We start from the raw sequence: 18998 nt of genomic DNA on the forward strand, positions 1-18998 counted from the left end.
AATTCCTGGATGATTCATAATATTTATTGACTAATATCGTCAATCTACTTAACCATTAAAATAAAACAGCTAAACCAATTTTGATGTAACTTTAAATCTTGAGTTTTAATAACATTTTTAAAAAGCAATTTTTATATTTAAAATGTAACAAAATGAATTTACCTATAGATTTGTCTAGTAATTTTTGATCTTTAAGGTCAATTAAGATAAGCAAGGGTAAAACATTAGAATGTAATAAACTATGCTAATGAAGTCTAATTTGTTTGGTTTACATAATATACATCTAAGCTACTTAATATGCTCGCCAATATTTTTAAAATAAAAAACCAGACAAAAGTGTGACGTAGATTTGTTAGCAAAGTTTGGGCAGAGTACGTTCATAGAATTAATTACGATTATGCGCCTTCCGCGGACACGCGCCGGTCGCGGACGTAAGGCCGATCGTCGGATCGTCGTGACAAACCGCTCAGTTGAATCATGCGCATTTTAATATTTGTGATCATTTCGCTTTTGACTAGCAAAGAGCGCGCGCGCTTGTTTTAATTTAAATTGCCGCGTTATCGTACATGTTTCTACGACTCTGATAAGATCATTACATCACTGAGTGATAAGAATCGTCAAGGACCGATTTGTCTTACCGATGATCAAGTCATCGCTAAAATTCGATATGCTACGGTCGTAGTTAAAACGAGTGATAAAACAATAGCAGTTATTGTTTCAACTGTGAATTGTGATTTGTGTATGACCGTTGCTTTTGTCGGATGCGGTGGTGCGCAGCATGGGGACGGTGCCGAGACTGAAAATAACAGTAGTGGGCGACGGTATGGTCGGCAAAACCTGCTTGCTCTACGTGTACACTCGAAATGAATTTCCTAAGGAATATGTACCAACAGTGTAAGTACCTTTTCTAGTTAATACAGCTACCTATCTATAGTGAATTGCAGCTATAGGTCAATGGGTTGGCTGCTGCGTTCTCACGTGCGTGTCAAAATTAGCAGGTTGATGCGGTAACATCGTTATCTCTGAGTAGGTTGCCTTCTATACAATGTTTGTTGGTGCATTACTGATTTTCCGAATGCCAGTGGGTTCCTAGACGCATACGAACACTCCAGGACTCTAAGCGCTCGTTGAATAAAATATGTGTGGAATTATGATACATTTTCCTTTAGTGAATCCACTGAAATGTTATCATTTTACGTGACTCAGTCGCATTGTGGTAAATACCAAACACACTATAGTATGTGGATAGTTGATTTAGGTGTATCTTTACTGAAAATTTTCCTTTAAAAGTAGAAACTGAGTAGTAGGTGAACTCTTTAATCTTTAGCAAAAGCTATAAACCTTAAAAATACCTGGTATACCTATCTACCTACTGCAAAATAACTGAAAAAGTATATTAATTAGATATCTTACTGAAATTTTATAAAAATATTAGCTTTTGCCCGTGACGAATACTAGGGTGGAATTGTAGTCTAATGGGGCTTCGAAAAAGAGCAGTACAATATATGTGGGCTAGGGTTTGTTCCCGGGAATTCTCGTCCCGGGAATTCCCGGGAAATCGGTCGGTCTCGTACCCGGGAAATTCAGCTCGAGAAAAGTCGAGACATCGAGAAGTTTAAATAAACATTTTTACGCTTAGCTTTCTTTGTAAATGCGAGGCGGCAGCAGCATCCTTTGACAGCACGGCTCGTGTCTGTCGGTATCCTTTGTTTTTGCCTTAACAGGGCTCTCTCCGTCACTCGTTTCCACTCGTTTCATACAATCGTAGTTCCAATTTCATTTGAATATTAAGCAACCAAAGTCCATGAAATTTTGCAGACATATTCTAGAAACTAATATCTGTTTCTGTGGTATTTTAGATTTTTCTAAAAATATGTAGTTTTAAAATTACAGGGGCTCAAAGATTTGTATGAAAATTTTAAGACCGCGTAACTTTGAAACCGAATATTTTAACAGAAATCTGGAAAACCACAGACATAGATATTAGTTTCTAGAATATATGTGCAAAATTTCATGGACTTTGGTTGCTTAGTATTCAAATGAAATTGGAACTACGATTGTATGAAACGAGTGGAAACGAGTGACGGAGAGAGCCCTCTTAATCTCTTATTTAATTACATTAAAACTGCCAAAAATTGTGATACCATACCACCCACATAGTGAGATTAGTGAGTGATCTTTAGTTATGATGAGAAAAATTATGATTGTTTTTAGTTAAGATGTTTGTTTTAAGCTGATTGTTAACAGAGATTTTGTTTTTTATTAAAGATTAGTGAGATTAGTTATAATAAGAAGAAGTATGATTGTTTTTAGTTAAGATGTTTGTTTTAAGCTGATTGTTAACAGAGATTTTGTTTTTTATTACAGATTAGTGAGATGAGATTAGTTATGATAAGGAGAAGAAGTATGATTGTTTTAAGTTAGCAATTTTGTTTTGAGCTGATTTTTTATTGAGAACTTGTTTTTTTTTGTTAAAAATTATGTTGATTTTTTTCATGTAAAATAAACACAGTTAAATTAAAGACTCTTTTTATTAATGAAACAAAAATTTAGACGTATTTTATATTTTCTCGACAACCCGAGAAGACCCGAGAAATCAGGCTCGAGAAGTCTCGACACCCGAGAACTAAAAAACCTCGAGAAATCGGAAACCCTAATGTGGGCCCACGTGTTAGGTTTATAAAATTACTAGCTGATGCCCGAGACATCGTTCACGTTTAGGGTTTTAAATATCCTGTAGGGACTCTTTAATTTTCCGGGATAAAAATTAACCCATGTATTAATTCAGGGTATAATCTATCTCCATTCTCAGCCAAATCCGCCCAGTGTTTTTTTGCGTGAAAGAGTAACAAATAGGTAATAGTAGTGTGATTATTAAATAAATTATCTCTCATAAATTATTCTGTTTGTATTTACTAGACAAACAGATCTTAAGAAAAGACTTTTACTTTTATTATACTTAGCTCCAGTGATGTTTAAACGCGGCGTACTTTTGCTCAATAAGAAGAAAATGACTTTCAACAATTTTAATCGTAATATCTCAGAAACGGTGAATCTTTGGAGAAAAATTATTGTAAAGACAATTTGTACCTATACAGATTGCATGATCTACAATTTAGTCTAATCAATTTTTATGATGAAACTTAGCGTTTGGCTGAAAAACGCAATAAACCCATATTTGCAAACTTTGACCTTGAATATTTTTTTTTTTGAAAATGTCCGATCGATGGGGAATTATTGTAACGTTGAATGTTTATTTTGACTGGACTATCTACCTATAAATGACCGTATTTTGTGATTGACTACAATGCGGCGCGGCGGCGCAGCGACGCAAATGCTAAAACACGGAGCACAATAGGTTCGATTTCCGGCTTTAAAAATTTGTGAAAGCGTTTCTTCGCTGGAAGCACAGGCTGGAAGCCATTATAGCTATTTTGATCATGAAATAGGTGTTATCGGCAAAGCCTTGCAAGTTGCAATCCGATTAGAGTATCAGGATCACGACAGAAAGAGGAAGTTCTAGTAAACCCAGTTCTTGCACCTATTAGTAAATTGGGTATTCCTATAATATGTTGCCGTAATAGTATAGAAGGCTGAAGCCAATAATATTATTATCTTGCCCATTTTCGAGCCATACCTATACCTAAGTAGACTGCGTCATCTCTATTTTATTTTTACCTACCTAATAGAAATCTATACCTACCTAATACAAACCGTTAATAGTAAATCAAGTTATTTGTCTACATCTACTAATAATTATAATAGAGATTTGTTAGTTTGAATGTGGGGCGTACCTAATCTTGATCCGATTCTGACAAGTCTTTCATTAATATAGGTTTTGCGGGGCGTCCCCTCGCCTCATGGCCCGATTGCCATCTCAACCTGTCGCGTAGGTAGACTAGGTATAAATTATTTATACGTAGGTAGTAGATACCACGCAGAAGGAAATCGCGGGCAAAAGATATCAATAATAGAATCAATTTTAATGAATTATTAGGTAGGTACAAACGCTTAAAAGATTGCAGTGTATGAATTTGAGTCACTATATCCGGTAGTAAATGTGTTCACTGTGCAATTACGAGAAGATACTTAGTTATTGGTAATGGGCGATACATTGGTGCGAAGCGATTGCACTATTTATAAAGTCAAATACGTATCGGCATTGTTGTATTGTCTGTATGTCGTTTCCACTTTAAGAAACTGGACGCACACAGTCGGTATAAGTAGGTACTGTAGGTAGTCTAACTTCCTTATGATCCATCTCTGTGCCACATTCCGAGGTCCTACGCGTTTTTGTAGTCAATGACCGTTGCTGATCGGCATCTACTCGAGTCTCGATTGTAACTGTTGCACAAGGTCGTCTAATGTAAAGCGAACTAACGAGAAAATACCGCACCTATATTGATAAGGACATCGTATAATAGGGCTTGTATGCTAACTTCTTAGGTTCTGTAACTGACATATTTTATTGGTTCATAATGTTTGTATGAATCTTAGTATAAATTAACAGTATATTAGACATTCTTAGTTCCGACTTTTTTATTAAAAAAGTCAGTATGAACCACGGAGTTCGGAATCGGCTTAGCTTATTATTAATGAACACTTGATTTTAGATTCGACAACTATTTGGATCGCATCACGGTGGATGGCCAAGAAGTAGAAATGGCTTTATGGGACACAGCTGGACAGGAGGACTACGAACGACTAAGGCCCCTATCATATAACGGTGTAAGTGAGAATTAAAACTTGTTAATTTTATTGGAATAAATACTATCGTAGCGGCTTCACACGGATGAAGTGTAAAAGTACCGAATTTAAATTGCATTTTTAATTATTAAGTATGTATATTTTTGGTTTTTATAAGTTAGGTAATTTTAGGAGATTCGCCGATTTGTTCAATCATTATCATACTAATTCGATCAGTTTACAATAAACCTTCATAAATTAGTATACCTTCTACGCCTAACCTTCTCGCAAAATCCGTCTATGCATTGGTGAAACCCGTATGAAAATCCCTACCGTACTTTCGGAGATTAGCGCGCACAGACAGACAAACTCGGCGGAGGGTCTTTATTTTATTATAATATATGTAGTAATAGTAACGAATTAAGATAGTGCTTCACTATTGATTGCCGGCTGCGTTCGTAGAAATCGTTAGGTGTATCTAAACATCAAACTTGTGACATATTTCAATCCGCTCTCCAACAACTGTTATTTCTAGTTAGTAGAAAGCGATGTCGTTTTGCCGATTCTAAAAATGTTGTGTTTACCTAATCCAGTAGAAAGTGATTGATTATTATTATTGATCTGATAACCTAACTCTACATAATATAATAATTAGGTATATAATAAGGTATATTGTGATCGCTTAAAAATATTTTTTATTATTTTCTTTTCAGACGCACTGCTTCCTCGTGTGTTATTCGGTTGGGAGTCGGTCGTCGTATGAAAACGTAATTCATAAATGGTATCCTGAATTGAAACACTTCAGCTCTTCAGTGCCTATTGTACTTGTAGGTGAGTTGAATTGCAATAAATCACTGACATCTACTAATACAAGTAGATACGCTGGACTTGCGATTGCTGACCTGTTTTTGAAGCAACTTGATTTTCACTATTATCAAAATGACATCTGTCAACACGAAAATATTGACACAGTTTGATTCCCGGTACGCTGAATGGGGTACGTCGCATCAGCACAAAGTAACTGTCATTTTGATGGCACTCCTCTTCCAGCGTACTTGTATTTATGTGTATTTCAGGGATATAATTACATAGTCTTTTAATATACGATTTTGAATACACCGTGAGAACAGTGAGACGAAGACGACGAGAGTGAGTGCGAGTAGTTAGGACGTAGCAGCAACCAATCTCAAATTTCCTCTGACTGTTACTATTTTAAATGTTTGTCTGTTTTACCTTCATCACATATCTGTTTAACTGATTTGACGTTTGGTAATGATACCTAGATATAGTTGCATCCCAGAGACGGACATACCTAAGCTACTTTGTATTCCGTAAAATCAAATATTTACCACGGGATTACCTATTAAAAAAACTACATTCATGCGGATGAAATCGTAGGCATTATCTATAGTAGGTACGTACCTATTATATAATAGGTCCTACGTACACAAGTATGGTCAGGAAATTCCTAGTGTAATAAAATGGACATTGCGGTAATTTGCGCCTGTTGCCTAAAGTGTTTACGTTAATAAGGATGAACTTGTTTAGGGTTGACCACAGAAATGACTGGCACAATGTTTGTTTTTAGGAGTCTCGTTAATTCGTTAATTATACCTTGGTTGTCGCCTTTTATACGCAGCAAAAAGTGTTGTTTATGTTTTTATGCCGGTACCGGACAGCCCATCACCAAAACCTCCTTCCGCCCTGCCTGCAACCATTGTTTCTATCTTGTCTATAATAATATAATAATTCATAACAGCTGCTGGAAGGCTCTAATCAGCTAAGTACCGCAACAATAATGTTTTTTTTTGTTACAGCAACTAAAATAGATTTACGAACTTCCGGTAAAGCTGTTATTACCACACAAGAAGGAAAAACGTTAAAAAAGAAAATAAGGTAATTCGCATTTTTCTTACCAATATAAAAAAGGACCGACAAACTTAATTTAATTTAATTTGAAGCTGTCAAACCTCGTGACTTTAGATGCCAGCCTTGAACATAGCATATTTAAAGAAGAACAGCACTAAAATTTAGAGTCAAAAAATTCATTTCCTGTCCTTTTTAGCAACATTAAAAAGAAGAAGATACATATATATTATACCTACTTACCTCTAACTCTACTCTAAAAGTTTAGAGAAAGACATCAAAATTAACGCCAACGTAGTAATATTTTATTTGCAATACGAATATGAATAACACAGTTCGGAACAGTGTAATCTATGGTGTAAGTAAAAAGTGTCGAGTGCTATCGCACGCGCACGCTGGCGGCTGCGTTATCGCTGCCATTATCACTCGCGCCGATAAAGCCGCCCCTGCGAGATACACCACATGAGAGGAGCCACTGAATGACCGAAATATTTTACAACTTATAATACCTAATATAGTATCTACCTAAATACCGTCACTGCAAGAGTGAATACTTAGGTATTTTCTAGGCAAACCAGCTAACTTTTTTATCGATTTTAGTTGATATAAAGTATAACATTTATAAAGTATAAAATAAAATATGGCCCATGTTATTTGCTGATTGAAATCGATTAAGTAGGTTTTGAGTTACAAAACAAACATAGAAAAATTCAAATATTATGTAGTTAAGATTAAGTTATTTCACCATTAATGCAAGTGAGTGATATTTTGTTGCTTAAAACACTCAATTTAACTCCGAAAAGTTAGAGATGCTAGAATCGAAACCCCGACCTTTCGAATAGGAGGCGGACGTCTTAACCATTTGGCTATCCTGGCTCTAAAAACATTAGATAATACTATGCTGTAAGTAGTAAAAGTTACACCAAAATAATGTATAGTGGTATAGTTCCTCTTCCGTGCGAAGCCGGGGCAGCTCGCTAGTAGTGTATAAAACTGCAGTCTGGTAAAGCTCGTAGTTCTGAATTCAAAACTCCACACACACAACAAACTTTTTATCAAAAAAGCCTGTGATCTAAGTACATGGTGCATAAAATAAGAATCGTATTTATTTCATTATCTTTTTCTTCCAGAGCGGCTCAGTTCGTGGAATGTTCAGCTTTGGAGCGAGAGAACATGGACGAGGTGTTCGAAGAGGCGGTGCGTGCGGCGCTGCGAAAGAAACCTGTCACCAAACGCACCTGCCAGTTCCTCTGATAGTATACACGATATCCCGCGTGCGCTATATTATGAGACTTGACCCGGTGCCGTCACTGGAAGTGCGCAAAAATACACAACCCATTGTAACGTTATGCCTAAATGCGAAAGTGTGTGTGTTAACTTTTCACTGCCCATCTGCTCAACTGAGTTTGACATTTGATACAGAGTTTGTATCCCTGAATGGACATAAGCTACTTCTTTATCCCGGAAAATCAGAGTTCCCACAAGTTTTTTTAAAACCTTAATCCATGCGGATGAAGCCGTGAGCATCATCTAATAGGTAATACCTAGGATTAGTATAGTGCGCGCAAAACAAGACCTAAGCAATCTGAACACGAGGTGTATTCTCAAAAACAAATCTCAGCTGGACTTGTGTTCCTATTTAATCCTAAGTCTTGACCTGCGCAAACTGCCATGTTGCAACTTCAGATTGGATTATGTATGTACTTGTTTTGCGTGCACTATTCGAGTATCGAAACACTAACGTCAAAGTAAAAAAGACCTAAAATTGCGCTGGATTAGGACTCAAGTTCGTCCATACATCCACAGCCAGCGAAACATATGACTTAAATCGAAACTTTATAAGCGTATAGTATATAGTAAGTATTTAAGATAATCGGGTACGAAGAGGACTCCGCCCGTTCCGATGCTTGCAAAAGCCGTCGCTATGTCGTCACCAGCGGTCGGCTTTGACGTAAACTCCGCTGACGTCATCAGTCAGGTTCTCTGCGATGCAACGAATCGTCGACGCATTTATGGAATCAAAAAATATACATATGCGTTCGCGCATCCTTAATCCGATTGAGTTGAAACTTTGAACTGTAGCTGTTGTCGGAACTTCTGGTAAAGTTTCTGTCAGCTAGCTATCAAACGTTACAATACGCATGCCGGGCATTAGCTAGTGTTAAAATAATTGATCAACATTTAATTGTTAACGCCGCAAATGGAGCTTAGCTTGTGACTACATGTAGTTGAAAATATATATATTATTTATTTGTATTAGTTACCTATTTCTTATCAAAACTAATTTTCCTTATAGGAAAAAACCACAGCTGCACTGGATTAATAATACTAATTAAAGATTCATTATTAAGCTTTGTAATTAATAATGCGGGTTTCATATCGCAAGATGCATTTATTTTATAATTAAAGTGCTGCCAAATTAATAACCAATTATTATTTATTATTTCGTTATATATAGTTATTGGGTGCGAAATTTACATGTAAGAAGATAACTTTACAACCTGCATTGTTATAAAATTTTATTTTAATGAAATTATGTAAATAATAACTGTTAGAATAAAAACTTAGAATGCAGTATTGCATAGGAAGTATTTAAAACTAAAGATATTTTAAGATTTAAGTAAAGGTTAATTTAGATCATGTGACATGATACTTATAAGTTATACCTACTTAAAACTTGTTGCACGTCCACAATGTTTAACATTGTTGTTTATAATGTGTGAACGCTATTAAGATTTTATAAACCATGTCTATAATAATTATATCATGTTATGGTCTAGGCGCACCTTGATTTCAGTCAACTATCGTATTAGAAATGTACTTATGGTAAGACACGTCTGTACATAAATTATATTTTTAATAAACGATAAAATATTGTATTATGATATTATCTTGTTTATCTTCAAAGTTGGCTCCCATAAACTAACAGAGCTTGCTTGCCAAGAACTACCCTTATACGCTATTATAATAGCTATACCTAATTATTATTTTCGAAACAGAAACAGCCTTTTTGTTCGTAATGTAAATAATGCTTTGAGACTCAAGGTTTTTCGCAACCGTTTATTGGATTTATGATTGCATAATGATTCTAAGGCATATCGCATATCGCTCACTGTAAAGTTCGGGCCGAAGGATGATTTTCGGTGCTGTGTAAGCCAGGCGCAAGACTTATGCGACCACTCAGAGCGGTTGGGAAATATAAATCACAATATGGTACATGGTACATGACTACATTTCAATTTTTGAGCTGTAGACTGCTCGGCTCTAGAGGTAACCCCCAATTTCCATATGGCAATTTACTGTCAACGGGCTGGCAAGATAAGCCATGAGTCATGACCAAGGTAAGTAAGTTGGTAAGCCTTATAATAATAATATAATAATAATAATAATAAATCTTTATTAAGAGCAACCAGGACTCACTTTGTTAGTAGACAATATTGATGCTTAAAAACTAATGTTAGTAATATAATGTTGTAGTGGAAAGAACAATTTACAATTATTGTTGCCTCACCAACACTTGAATCATGTGTTCAAGTATTGGTGAGTCCAACTTATCTGCAAACATGTTCAGGATGCGGTTGGTTCCTGAGCGCAGTCTTGTCAGCAGTGATGATGACTTCTTCCGCATTATGGCAAAGAAGTCATCAGTCCGCTCCTCTGCGAACATACCTGACGCTGAACAAAACCGCGGCAAGCCCAACAGCATCCTGAACCCGTTGTTATACTGCACCCTTAGGGTGTCTATGGCTTTCTTTGAGTAGTTGACCCACAGGCCTCCCGAGTAGAAATTTTGGCAATATGCTTTAAACAGCGTTATTTTTGCCTCTTTACTACATCGGACAAACCTGCGGGCCAACATATGGCATCTTACTGCCAATGCCCTCCTCTCTCTTTCAATGTCAACATGATCCCTAAGGTCCTCCGTAACGTAGTGGCCCAAGTATTTGTATTGCGGCACTCGTGTGAGTGCAGCGCCGTTCAGGGAAATTCTTGGCTCGTATTGCACCTGCTTACGAGGGGCCTTAAAGATCATGTATTGGCTTTTGTTCACATTATATATTAAACCATGTTTGGCAGCATACTCCTGGCAGGTTTGGAGTAGCTCCCTGATCGAACCAGCCGTGGGACCCAGCAACACCATATCATCGGCATAACTAAAATTGTTTACACAAACGCCGTCTATCCAACACCCTACTGGCTTGCTGCTGAGTTCCATTATGAGCTCGTTCACATACAGGCTGAAGAGCTTCGGTGACGTCAACCCCCCCTGCCTCACCCCGCACTCCAGCCTGTATGAATCAGAGAGCTCCTTCCCCCACCTAACATTATTTGTTTGGTTTGCATACCAAAACTGCATGATTTTAAGCAACTCCCCTTGCACACCTGCAGCCTCCATCTTTTGCCATAATATATCGTAAGAAACTAAATCAAAGGCTTTTGAGAGATCGAGGAAGCAGGCGTACACGGGTGTTTTTCTGCTCGTATAATATTGGGCAGTCTGTTTTAAACTAAATATCGCGGTCTCAGTTGATAGTCCAGGACGAAAACCAAACTGAGCATCATGGATTTCAAGTGTTTCGTTCAACTTCCTATCAAACAGACTGTCCAACACCTTAGCCATTATGGTAGCAAGCGATATGGGTCTATAGTTGGACTTATCAGAAAGGTCACCCGTTTTATTTTTAGCGATAGGGACCACTACAGTTTTCATCATGTTCGCCGGGATGTATGCATGACTGACGCAGAGCGAGTAAAACATTGCTAGCACCCTGGGTAAGTGGAAACCCGCGTACTTCAAATGTTCGACGCTTAGGCTGTCGTACCCAGGTGATTTTCCTCTGGTCATTCTCTGAATGGCCTCTAGTACTTGCTTAGTGGAGAAACGTAGCAATTCCTTATCCAGACTTACCTGAGCATCGAACACTCGAGTTGACGGCCCCAACGGCGATGACACCCTAAAGTGATCTCTAAACATATCGGCTATTTCTTTCTGGGTGCTACAACCAGCGACGCTCACTGGTAAGCTCGGTCGAACATTCAATTTGTTTGTCGCATTCCAAAATTTTGAAAAGGTTTTAGCAGATCTGAGAGAAGCAATTATATCCATTCTTATTTGGTCTTGATGGTTTTGACACCATCTTAACCGACTTCTAAATATTTTACGGCTCTCACACATTTCATCCCACAACCTTCCTGACCTTGGTTTGTTATATAACAACCATAATTGATATTTCGACCGAGCCTCCCAGTGAGCGGCCCTGACGTGCTTGTTCCATCCAACTATAGGACCCTTCCTACCCTTACTGCCCCTGTACGTCTCAACCGCAGCATCAGAAAGAACGCTCACTATCTCTGTGTACATATTATCTAGGCCTTGTCTGTGTTCGGCATTCGCACACATTTTTCCCCCACATGATACAAACATCTCAGGAAAACACAAACCCCTAAGCTTACTATTGCACCTGTCGTGATATCTATTTATCTGTTCCACTGACCTTTGACCCCACGTTACTTTATTATAATCCAATTCGTCGTCTCCCGATATTTTTGGCACGATTAAATTCAAATCACACTCTATTATGAGTGGTAAGTGGTCCGACCAATAAATATCACGACGTATGCTAACATTCAGAACAGTTTGCCAGGCAGATCGCGTCACTACGCAGTGATCTAGCCACCTCAAGCTACCATTTATGTCACTCATGTAGGTGAAAGAATTTGAATTAATTCCCAACTTTTCAACGTCCGCACATAACCAGGACTGGTCAGTACAAAAACTGCAAAGCTCATTCCAGAATGGCTGATGTGGATGTGAATTAAAGTCACCTAGCATATAAACACATCCTACATCACTATTTTCAATTATTGCTTTGGCTTGACTCAGACAGTCCGTAAACTCTACGACATTCTCACTCATATCTGTCGGCATATATATACTAAAGATAATTATACTGCGATTATTTGCCAAAATTGCCTTAATAGCACTCATTCTTACACTATCACAGTTTATAACTGTCACTGATTTAAAAATACCTTTTCGCCAAAGAATAGCCACCCCCCCGTAAGGCCTGCCCCTCAATCCATCCGACAGATCCACTGCCGACTTACCAGTATAATCAAAATCCTTATTTACCGCACTGAGCAAGGGCAAGTCATACTCAAGAAGCCAAGTTTCCTGCAGCGCAATAACATCTACATTCAAACATAAATCCCTAACACCATCTATTGACCGCTTTAGCGACTTACAATTAAAACTAACCATTTTACATATTTGTTTGTCCATAGTGGAAAATATACCCAATATAACCTATTTATATTCTAACCCTAAATAAGTACCTATAAGTATACCTAACCTAATAAAATATGCAGATACCTACTTTAAAAACTTACTTAACTAGAGGATTGGTATTCACACACGATTCAGAGCGCTGTCTGCCTGTATTTTTAAATATTACATAACGCCTAAAACAAATACCTTCAGGCCAAATTTTACTATTCATAAATATGTGTAACTTATTTCTCGGTACAGTCAACTTGAACGAGTTATAATCACGCTTACTGCTAATTTTTTCTAATAGAACTGACTCATTCGTTTTGTTTTTGATGTACTCCACAATATCGCTGTCACTCGTTTGTTTACAAACGTTAGATATATATAGTGGCACTTGGTATGGCGCCGCTTTGAACTTTAAATCATGACACGCACTACCTACCTCACTAACAAACCTATTTTTCAACGACTTTTTTCTCTGTACTGTGATCCACTCTCCACCTAAATCACCTTCCGTTTGGTTACATTCCGTACTCGTACGCACAACATCCGCCATTGAGCGCTGCCGTCCACCCTGTTGACTGCTTGCGTCCGCCTCCTGTGACATTTTTCTAGCGTCTCCGATCACGGCGCTCGCTGCTCCAACCGGTTTAGCGTCCAGGCGCACTTGACGTTCTGTCTCACTCTTGCTCGGTTGCTTGTTAGAGATGGAACATTTTTCAATCGTCTCAATCGGCATTGTGTCCGAGACTGCTTCCACGATCGGTTGCATTGCCGTCTCATTTTTGCTAGGCTGACTGAGTGCGCTATCGCGTTCACTACTATGCACTTCTACGGGCAAGGTCACTGACCTTTCCACACTGTCTAGTGCACCTGTTTCTCGGGGCGATAGGGATATATTGTTATACTCCTCACTCTTATTGTATTCTGCGCCAGCGTCTAACGGCTCGCTGCTTATATGACGTAATCCCATTGGTCCACTATCGCAATGATTGTAACTATTTCCTACGAATGCTCCACGCTTTCTATTTACATAATCTACCGATTTTTCCCGTGTAAGCACTAAGGTTTCTTGGAGTTGCTTCTGCGTAACATACTGGCTTTTGATCTCCCGCAAGTCTTCCCTAATTAGGTTCAAATCTCTCAACAAACGGGTAACGTCAATATGGTCGAACGTTACCGGCGGTAACCGATGCAGCTCTCTTGCCACAAAAATAGGTAGTCGATCCGGGTCTGTAGCATCCATCTGCTTGAGAAGGTCAATAATATCTTCCAGGTCTTTTACTGAATTATCCTCATTTTTTCTTGTTCTCAACCTTTTGATTGGTACAGCTTCGAAGAGAAGTTTTTTCGCTGTACGTATTTCCTCCGAAGTGAAAGCTGTACTACAGATCCTAATGAGTGTGTTTTCATCAATTGAATTTATTTTGTTCCATATAAACGCCATCACCTCCGAAATCAAAATTTCACAGGATGCACATTTTACCAACTTGGAAGCCATTATGGGTTCCTACCACTCTAGACAACGTGTCAACGACCGCACGCTCGCGCGGTCAGCTGACGACTGATAATAATTATTATTATGGACTTTTTATGTTCATGAACAAATAATATAACAACTAGGGTATTATAATATGAAAGGGCTTTACCTGTAGCTATGCATAATAGTTTTTAATTTATCGTGCAAAATGTCGAAAAAATACCCGAGTACCTCGGTGCGCGAATCTGACTCGCACTTGGCACAAAGAACAATATGGAAATCGGAGTGCAAGGGGTGATTATTATCCTCCTTACTATATGGATAGTTACGTTTGATTCTTAAAATGCCTATCAGCTGCCTTCAAATTGATGCGCGTTGTTCGAATAGTTTGGTACAATTTCTTAACGCGTGCACAACGTACCTACTTGAATTTGCAGGGCATTTTAAAGGAACTTTAGAGGCCCGTAAATCCGCCTCGACTCGTCTCGTGTACGATATTCTTAAAATATTAAACCGGTGCTAACCAATATTGTGTAGAATGTCAAGGACAACGTAAAGGATTAGGTCAGACATAAGTAAACTGTGTAAATTAAATACGTCGATGCGTAAACACTAGGTGAATAGGTAGGTACCTATTTAAATTTCACCTGTGTAGGGAGCGCGGTGAAGCAAAATAGATCAGTTATCTTAATTTTCCGAGTACCTACTTAAACCTCTGAAATCTGAATACAGTTGCTTTAAATAGTTGCCAAAATGTCGCTATCGTAAACCGACTAGGTAACCCCGAACAACGTAAATATTATGGGTGGTGTGCTTGTTAAACCTCGGTACCTCGTTCGTTAGACGTAAGTAGGTACCTATATCTTTAACCGTCTGTGATTTGGTACAGGATATCACGTTCAAGTATCATCATAATCTCTTCAGTATATTATCAGAATTTAAGACTTAATAAAAATAATGCTAGGTATACCTGTGCCTACTTACTATAAAAATAAACCTAGCCAACTATCTATAGATATTGCCGATCAACTTGGCTAGTCAGTTGATTGACAATAAAGGCCTACAGAAATGGAGGCAGCACAGCAGGTCGATCGCGTAAAAATTGTCTCAATCTCACATCCAAAAATATCCTTAAGGATCGTTATCGTTACAGTCCTTATAATCGGTACCGCGTAAGCTTTTTCAGGATTGTAGCAATCGGTCGCAATCATGTAGTAATAGGTCGCAATCACGTGACTATCGATACTTTAGTGGTGGGTCATACTTATAATCCGACTAATTTGAATATCTATGGTAACCTAGCAATCTATACGGCCATAGTAGTCTTCCAAACTTGACTGCGTTGTAGCTATTGAAATAAAGTATTACGAGTCTGTGCCCCGTGCCGCGGAATATGTGAATTTGTGGTTCTTCTAGGTTCATAGAGTATTGTTTATTTACACTTTTACGTTGAGTTGACTTTGTGACGAAACTTAATAAAGTAATTTAAAAGTCGAAACTAAAAAGGAAACTGGCACCCTACAGGGCCGCCTCTGTGAGGCAGCTTGAGATTCTGTTAGAAGTTGCTGAAAGCAACTCAAATATTGCACTCGGTGGGCTCGGTGGAGGACCTCTCGGCCGCCAGGTAGCTCTTAATAATGGGAAGAGCTTTCCAGAAAGCTCAATTCTGTGGGGGCAGGGTGTATTAAACCTTCGTGGAGTGGAAGCGAGTAAGTATTCAAAACATATCGGCCACAAGCTCTATTGCGCTTTGTGGCAGATTTTTTAGTTTTAGCTGCATGTTGTCCGTCTAATTTTGATTCAAAGAACGTATGCTGCAATTATGATAATAATTTATAGTATAAACTGCCACTATAAGACTATGAATAATAGCAGTAGGTTCTATTCTATTGTCATATATTGTATTATAACCATTAAGAGAATAAGTATGTTTATTACTTTTTGAAGTATCGGATACTGCTTAAGAGCCCCACAAAAGGCAAGGCTGGAGACTTGCGACGAGCAGCCACTGGCACTGGAGGTGAACCAAATTTCAACACTTCTTTGACCCCTATCGAAGAACTAAGTATAATTGGGAATGTGGCAGTAGAGGGAGAACCCAAAATCCAGATTCCAATAAATGAATCATAGGTATTATGGCAATTACACTTACTTTTGTTCAGTCTGAGTCTGTATATCACAGTTATTTTAAAATTCCACTGTAAGTTTTATAATTATACTGCAAGAGCTGTAAATTTTAAGTGGTTACTGTTACACAAAGGCATATTAAATTTTCAAAGAAATATTTAATAGTAGGTATTATGAATTTATGTATAAAATACTTTTATTTTATTTGTAGATTCCTGACCTGCCTACTCAACCAAGTACATCTACTGTACATCACCAATATGAGAAATCATTATTGATGAGCAGCTTAGTGACAACTATACAACAAACAGAGGAGCCTTCACAAATAGAAGCTACACATAACCGCTACATATTTCACTGGCATTAGAAGTTTCTCAGTCTGTCTATCATGTTGATACTGAGATACCAGAAGTTAGCACACCAACCAGCACACAACACCGTCAGCCTTTAAGAAGTAATAAACTTATCCAAATATATTTGAAACCTTTTCATAGCCATTGTTCACCTAACAACTAACATTTTTTTTAAATTCCATTAATAACAAGATATTAAGATAATTTAAATTCCATTAATAACAAGATATTAAGATAAGCCTTTATTAACTGAATTGAATTACATTAATGCTATGTACTTACATAATATATTTCAAATAAATAAATAATATTTTAGTTTGACTGGTGTTTTATTTGTTTTCCTTTTTTCTGCTAGGATCTAAAAAAAACTTATTTAGTAATACAGAGTAAATAATCCATACAAATACTATAATATTATAAATGTGAAAGGGTCAGACTGTCCGTCTGCTACCTTTTCACGACCCAAAAGTTTAACCGATTTTGACGAAATTTGGTACAGTTAGCTTATATCTGGGAATGGATGATGGACATAGGCTACTTTTTGACCCGGAAAATCAAAGCGTTCCCACGGAATTCCTAAAGACCCATCCGCTTAACCGATTTGTATGAAATTTGGTACTGAGGTAGCTTGCGTCCCTATAAAATTGACACAGGCAACTTTTTATCCCGGTACAGTTCCTACGGGATATTTAAATACCCAAATCCACGCGGACCAAGTCGCAGGCATCCTCTATACAAGTTTTCTCTATTTTATCTTCTGATCTGTATAAGGGCACGCTTTTTTCTCTTGAGTTCAGCGTACCTACATAATTGCCCTTGATGCCATAATTATAATATCTGCAAATAATTGGTATAGGCAATATTTATGTTATATACTTCAGGGCGCTGTACAATGTAAATAGTTGTAAGAATAATGTAAATACAATAAATAAAATAAAATGTATGTAGGTACTTCTTACACATAAACACACAAAACTTAGTTATGAAAACTAAACTACCTAAAATAGTAGATAATTATGTACTATGTTCCCACATGCTTATCACCATTATCATAAACAGAATTTACCCAGGCGCAAATTATTATTGAGTAGGTAGGTACACAAATCTTATGTAATACATACCCTATGCGGCTAATTAATCCAAAAACTACAATAGTTTGGTGTTTTTACCACGTTTTTACTACAAAATTCGCAGTTAAACTTGAATACACCAAACCTTTGGCGGCAAAGTGCAAACATACGAAAGTGTCAAAAGGTAACTTTAAATCTAAAAATTATTCTTCAATGATTTTAACATTATCTTACTTCATATAATAATCCTAATTGCTTTGTTATTTGATAAATTATTTTAAAAAAGCTTTTTAAAATATTTTAACAAAAATATGAGTAGTAAAACGACTTTGGATACCACATATGTCACCGTAAATAACACCTCATGCCTTGTATCAATGAAAGCCTAGTTTGACATAACATTTGTCGCAGTCCTTTACGGATAACTTACTTCAAAAGTCTTACGTGGAACCAATTTTCAGTCGTGTTCATACAAAATTTTTATCGATAGTGTACTGCATCAATGTCAGAAATTTTTTAGTCCTCGACGGTCCTTTACGGACAGTCTCAATCATACGTGGAGCCAAAACCATGTTTTGACATTGATGCTGTTCTTTAATGATTGATATATGTTTTACGCGATCGACCTGCAGGATGCGAGGTTTACTAGTGTATGATCTGTGGCAAACTATATGCTTATTGGTCTGTGGTAATTGTACCTTTGTAAAAACTTGCGACAAGGACAAGGATCTCTTGTCGCGTGGTCAAAATCGCAACTTGTATGTAGTGTTGCTAAGTACAAAAATCTGAATTTCACTGTTTTTTTTATTAATATTAGAGCCATTCCATATACATAATTTCACGTTAATTACTGAACATAAATGCAGCATAAATGTATCTGCATCTTATAACTTTAATTTAGAACTAGCTAAATATAGTATTTGAGCCGGCAAACGATAGGTTGTAAGTCCATGGCCTATCAATGGTTTTTTTTCTTCTGTGAAAGCCACCTCTAGCTTTCCCAATTTTTAATAAATTTAAAATTCGATAAAACTTACTCGATTTTCAACTTATTGCCTAAAATTGAGGAGATTCAAATTTGTTAGCCACCTATATTCTAAAACTACGCCACCCTGTCAATGTCATTCAAGTGTCGAAAGATCTAA

At 37.3% G+C, this 18998-nt stretch overlaps 1 protein-coding gene and 2 long non-coding RNA genes across 4 annotated transcripts; 2 read left to right on the forward strand and 1 right to left on the reverse strand.

The window, feature by feature from the left end:
* The first annotated feature begins 383 nt into the window (after positions 1-383).
* Positions 384-9437, forward strand: LOC123864326 (ras-like GTP-binding protein RhoL). 2 transcript variants are annotated; one of them, XM_045904683.1, is made up of 5 exons: positions 384-894; positions 4614-4728; positions 5400-5517; positions 6504-6582; positions 7683-9437. In XM_045904683.1, exons 1-5 carry the CDS (start codon positions 779-781, stop codon positions 7804-7806), a joined length of 552 nt encoding a protein of 183 aa, XP_045760639.1. In that variant the 5' UTR covers positions 384-778; the 3' UTR covers positions 7807-9437. The 2 variants fall into 2 exon arrangements, with proteins under 2 accessions (XP_045760639.1, XP_045760638.1); XM_045904682.1 differs by lacking the exon at positions 384-894 and adding an exon at positions 3940-4227.
* Positions 9438-15383: 5946 nt separating this feature from the next.
* LOC123864331 lies at positions 15384-16997 on the forward strand. Its single transcript, XR_006795749.1, has 3 exons — positions 15384-16012; positions 16251-16433; positions 16642-16997. It is a non-coding gene; the product is annotated as an uncharacterized LOC123864331 (long non-coding RNA).
* A 102-nt stretch (positions 16998-17099) lies between these two features.
* LOC123864334 lies at positions 17100-18478 on the reverse strand. Its single transcript, XR_006795752.1, has 2 exons — positions 17905-18478; positions 17100-17141 (listed from the first exon to the last, which is right to left on the reverse strand). It is a non-coding gene; the product is annotated as an uncharacterized LOC123864334 (long non-coding RNA).
* Between the last annotated feature and the right edge of the window lie 520 nt (positions 18479-18998).

Source organism: Maniola jurtina, chromosome 4, assembly GCF_905333055.1.
Source record: "Maniola jurtina chromosome 4, ilManJurt1.1, whole genome shotgun sequence".
Lineage (NCBI taxonomy): Eukaryota > Metazoa > Arthropoda > Insecta > Lepidoptera > Nymphalidae > Maniola > Maniola jurtina.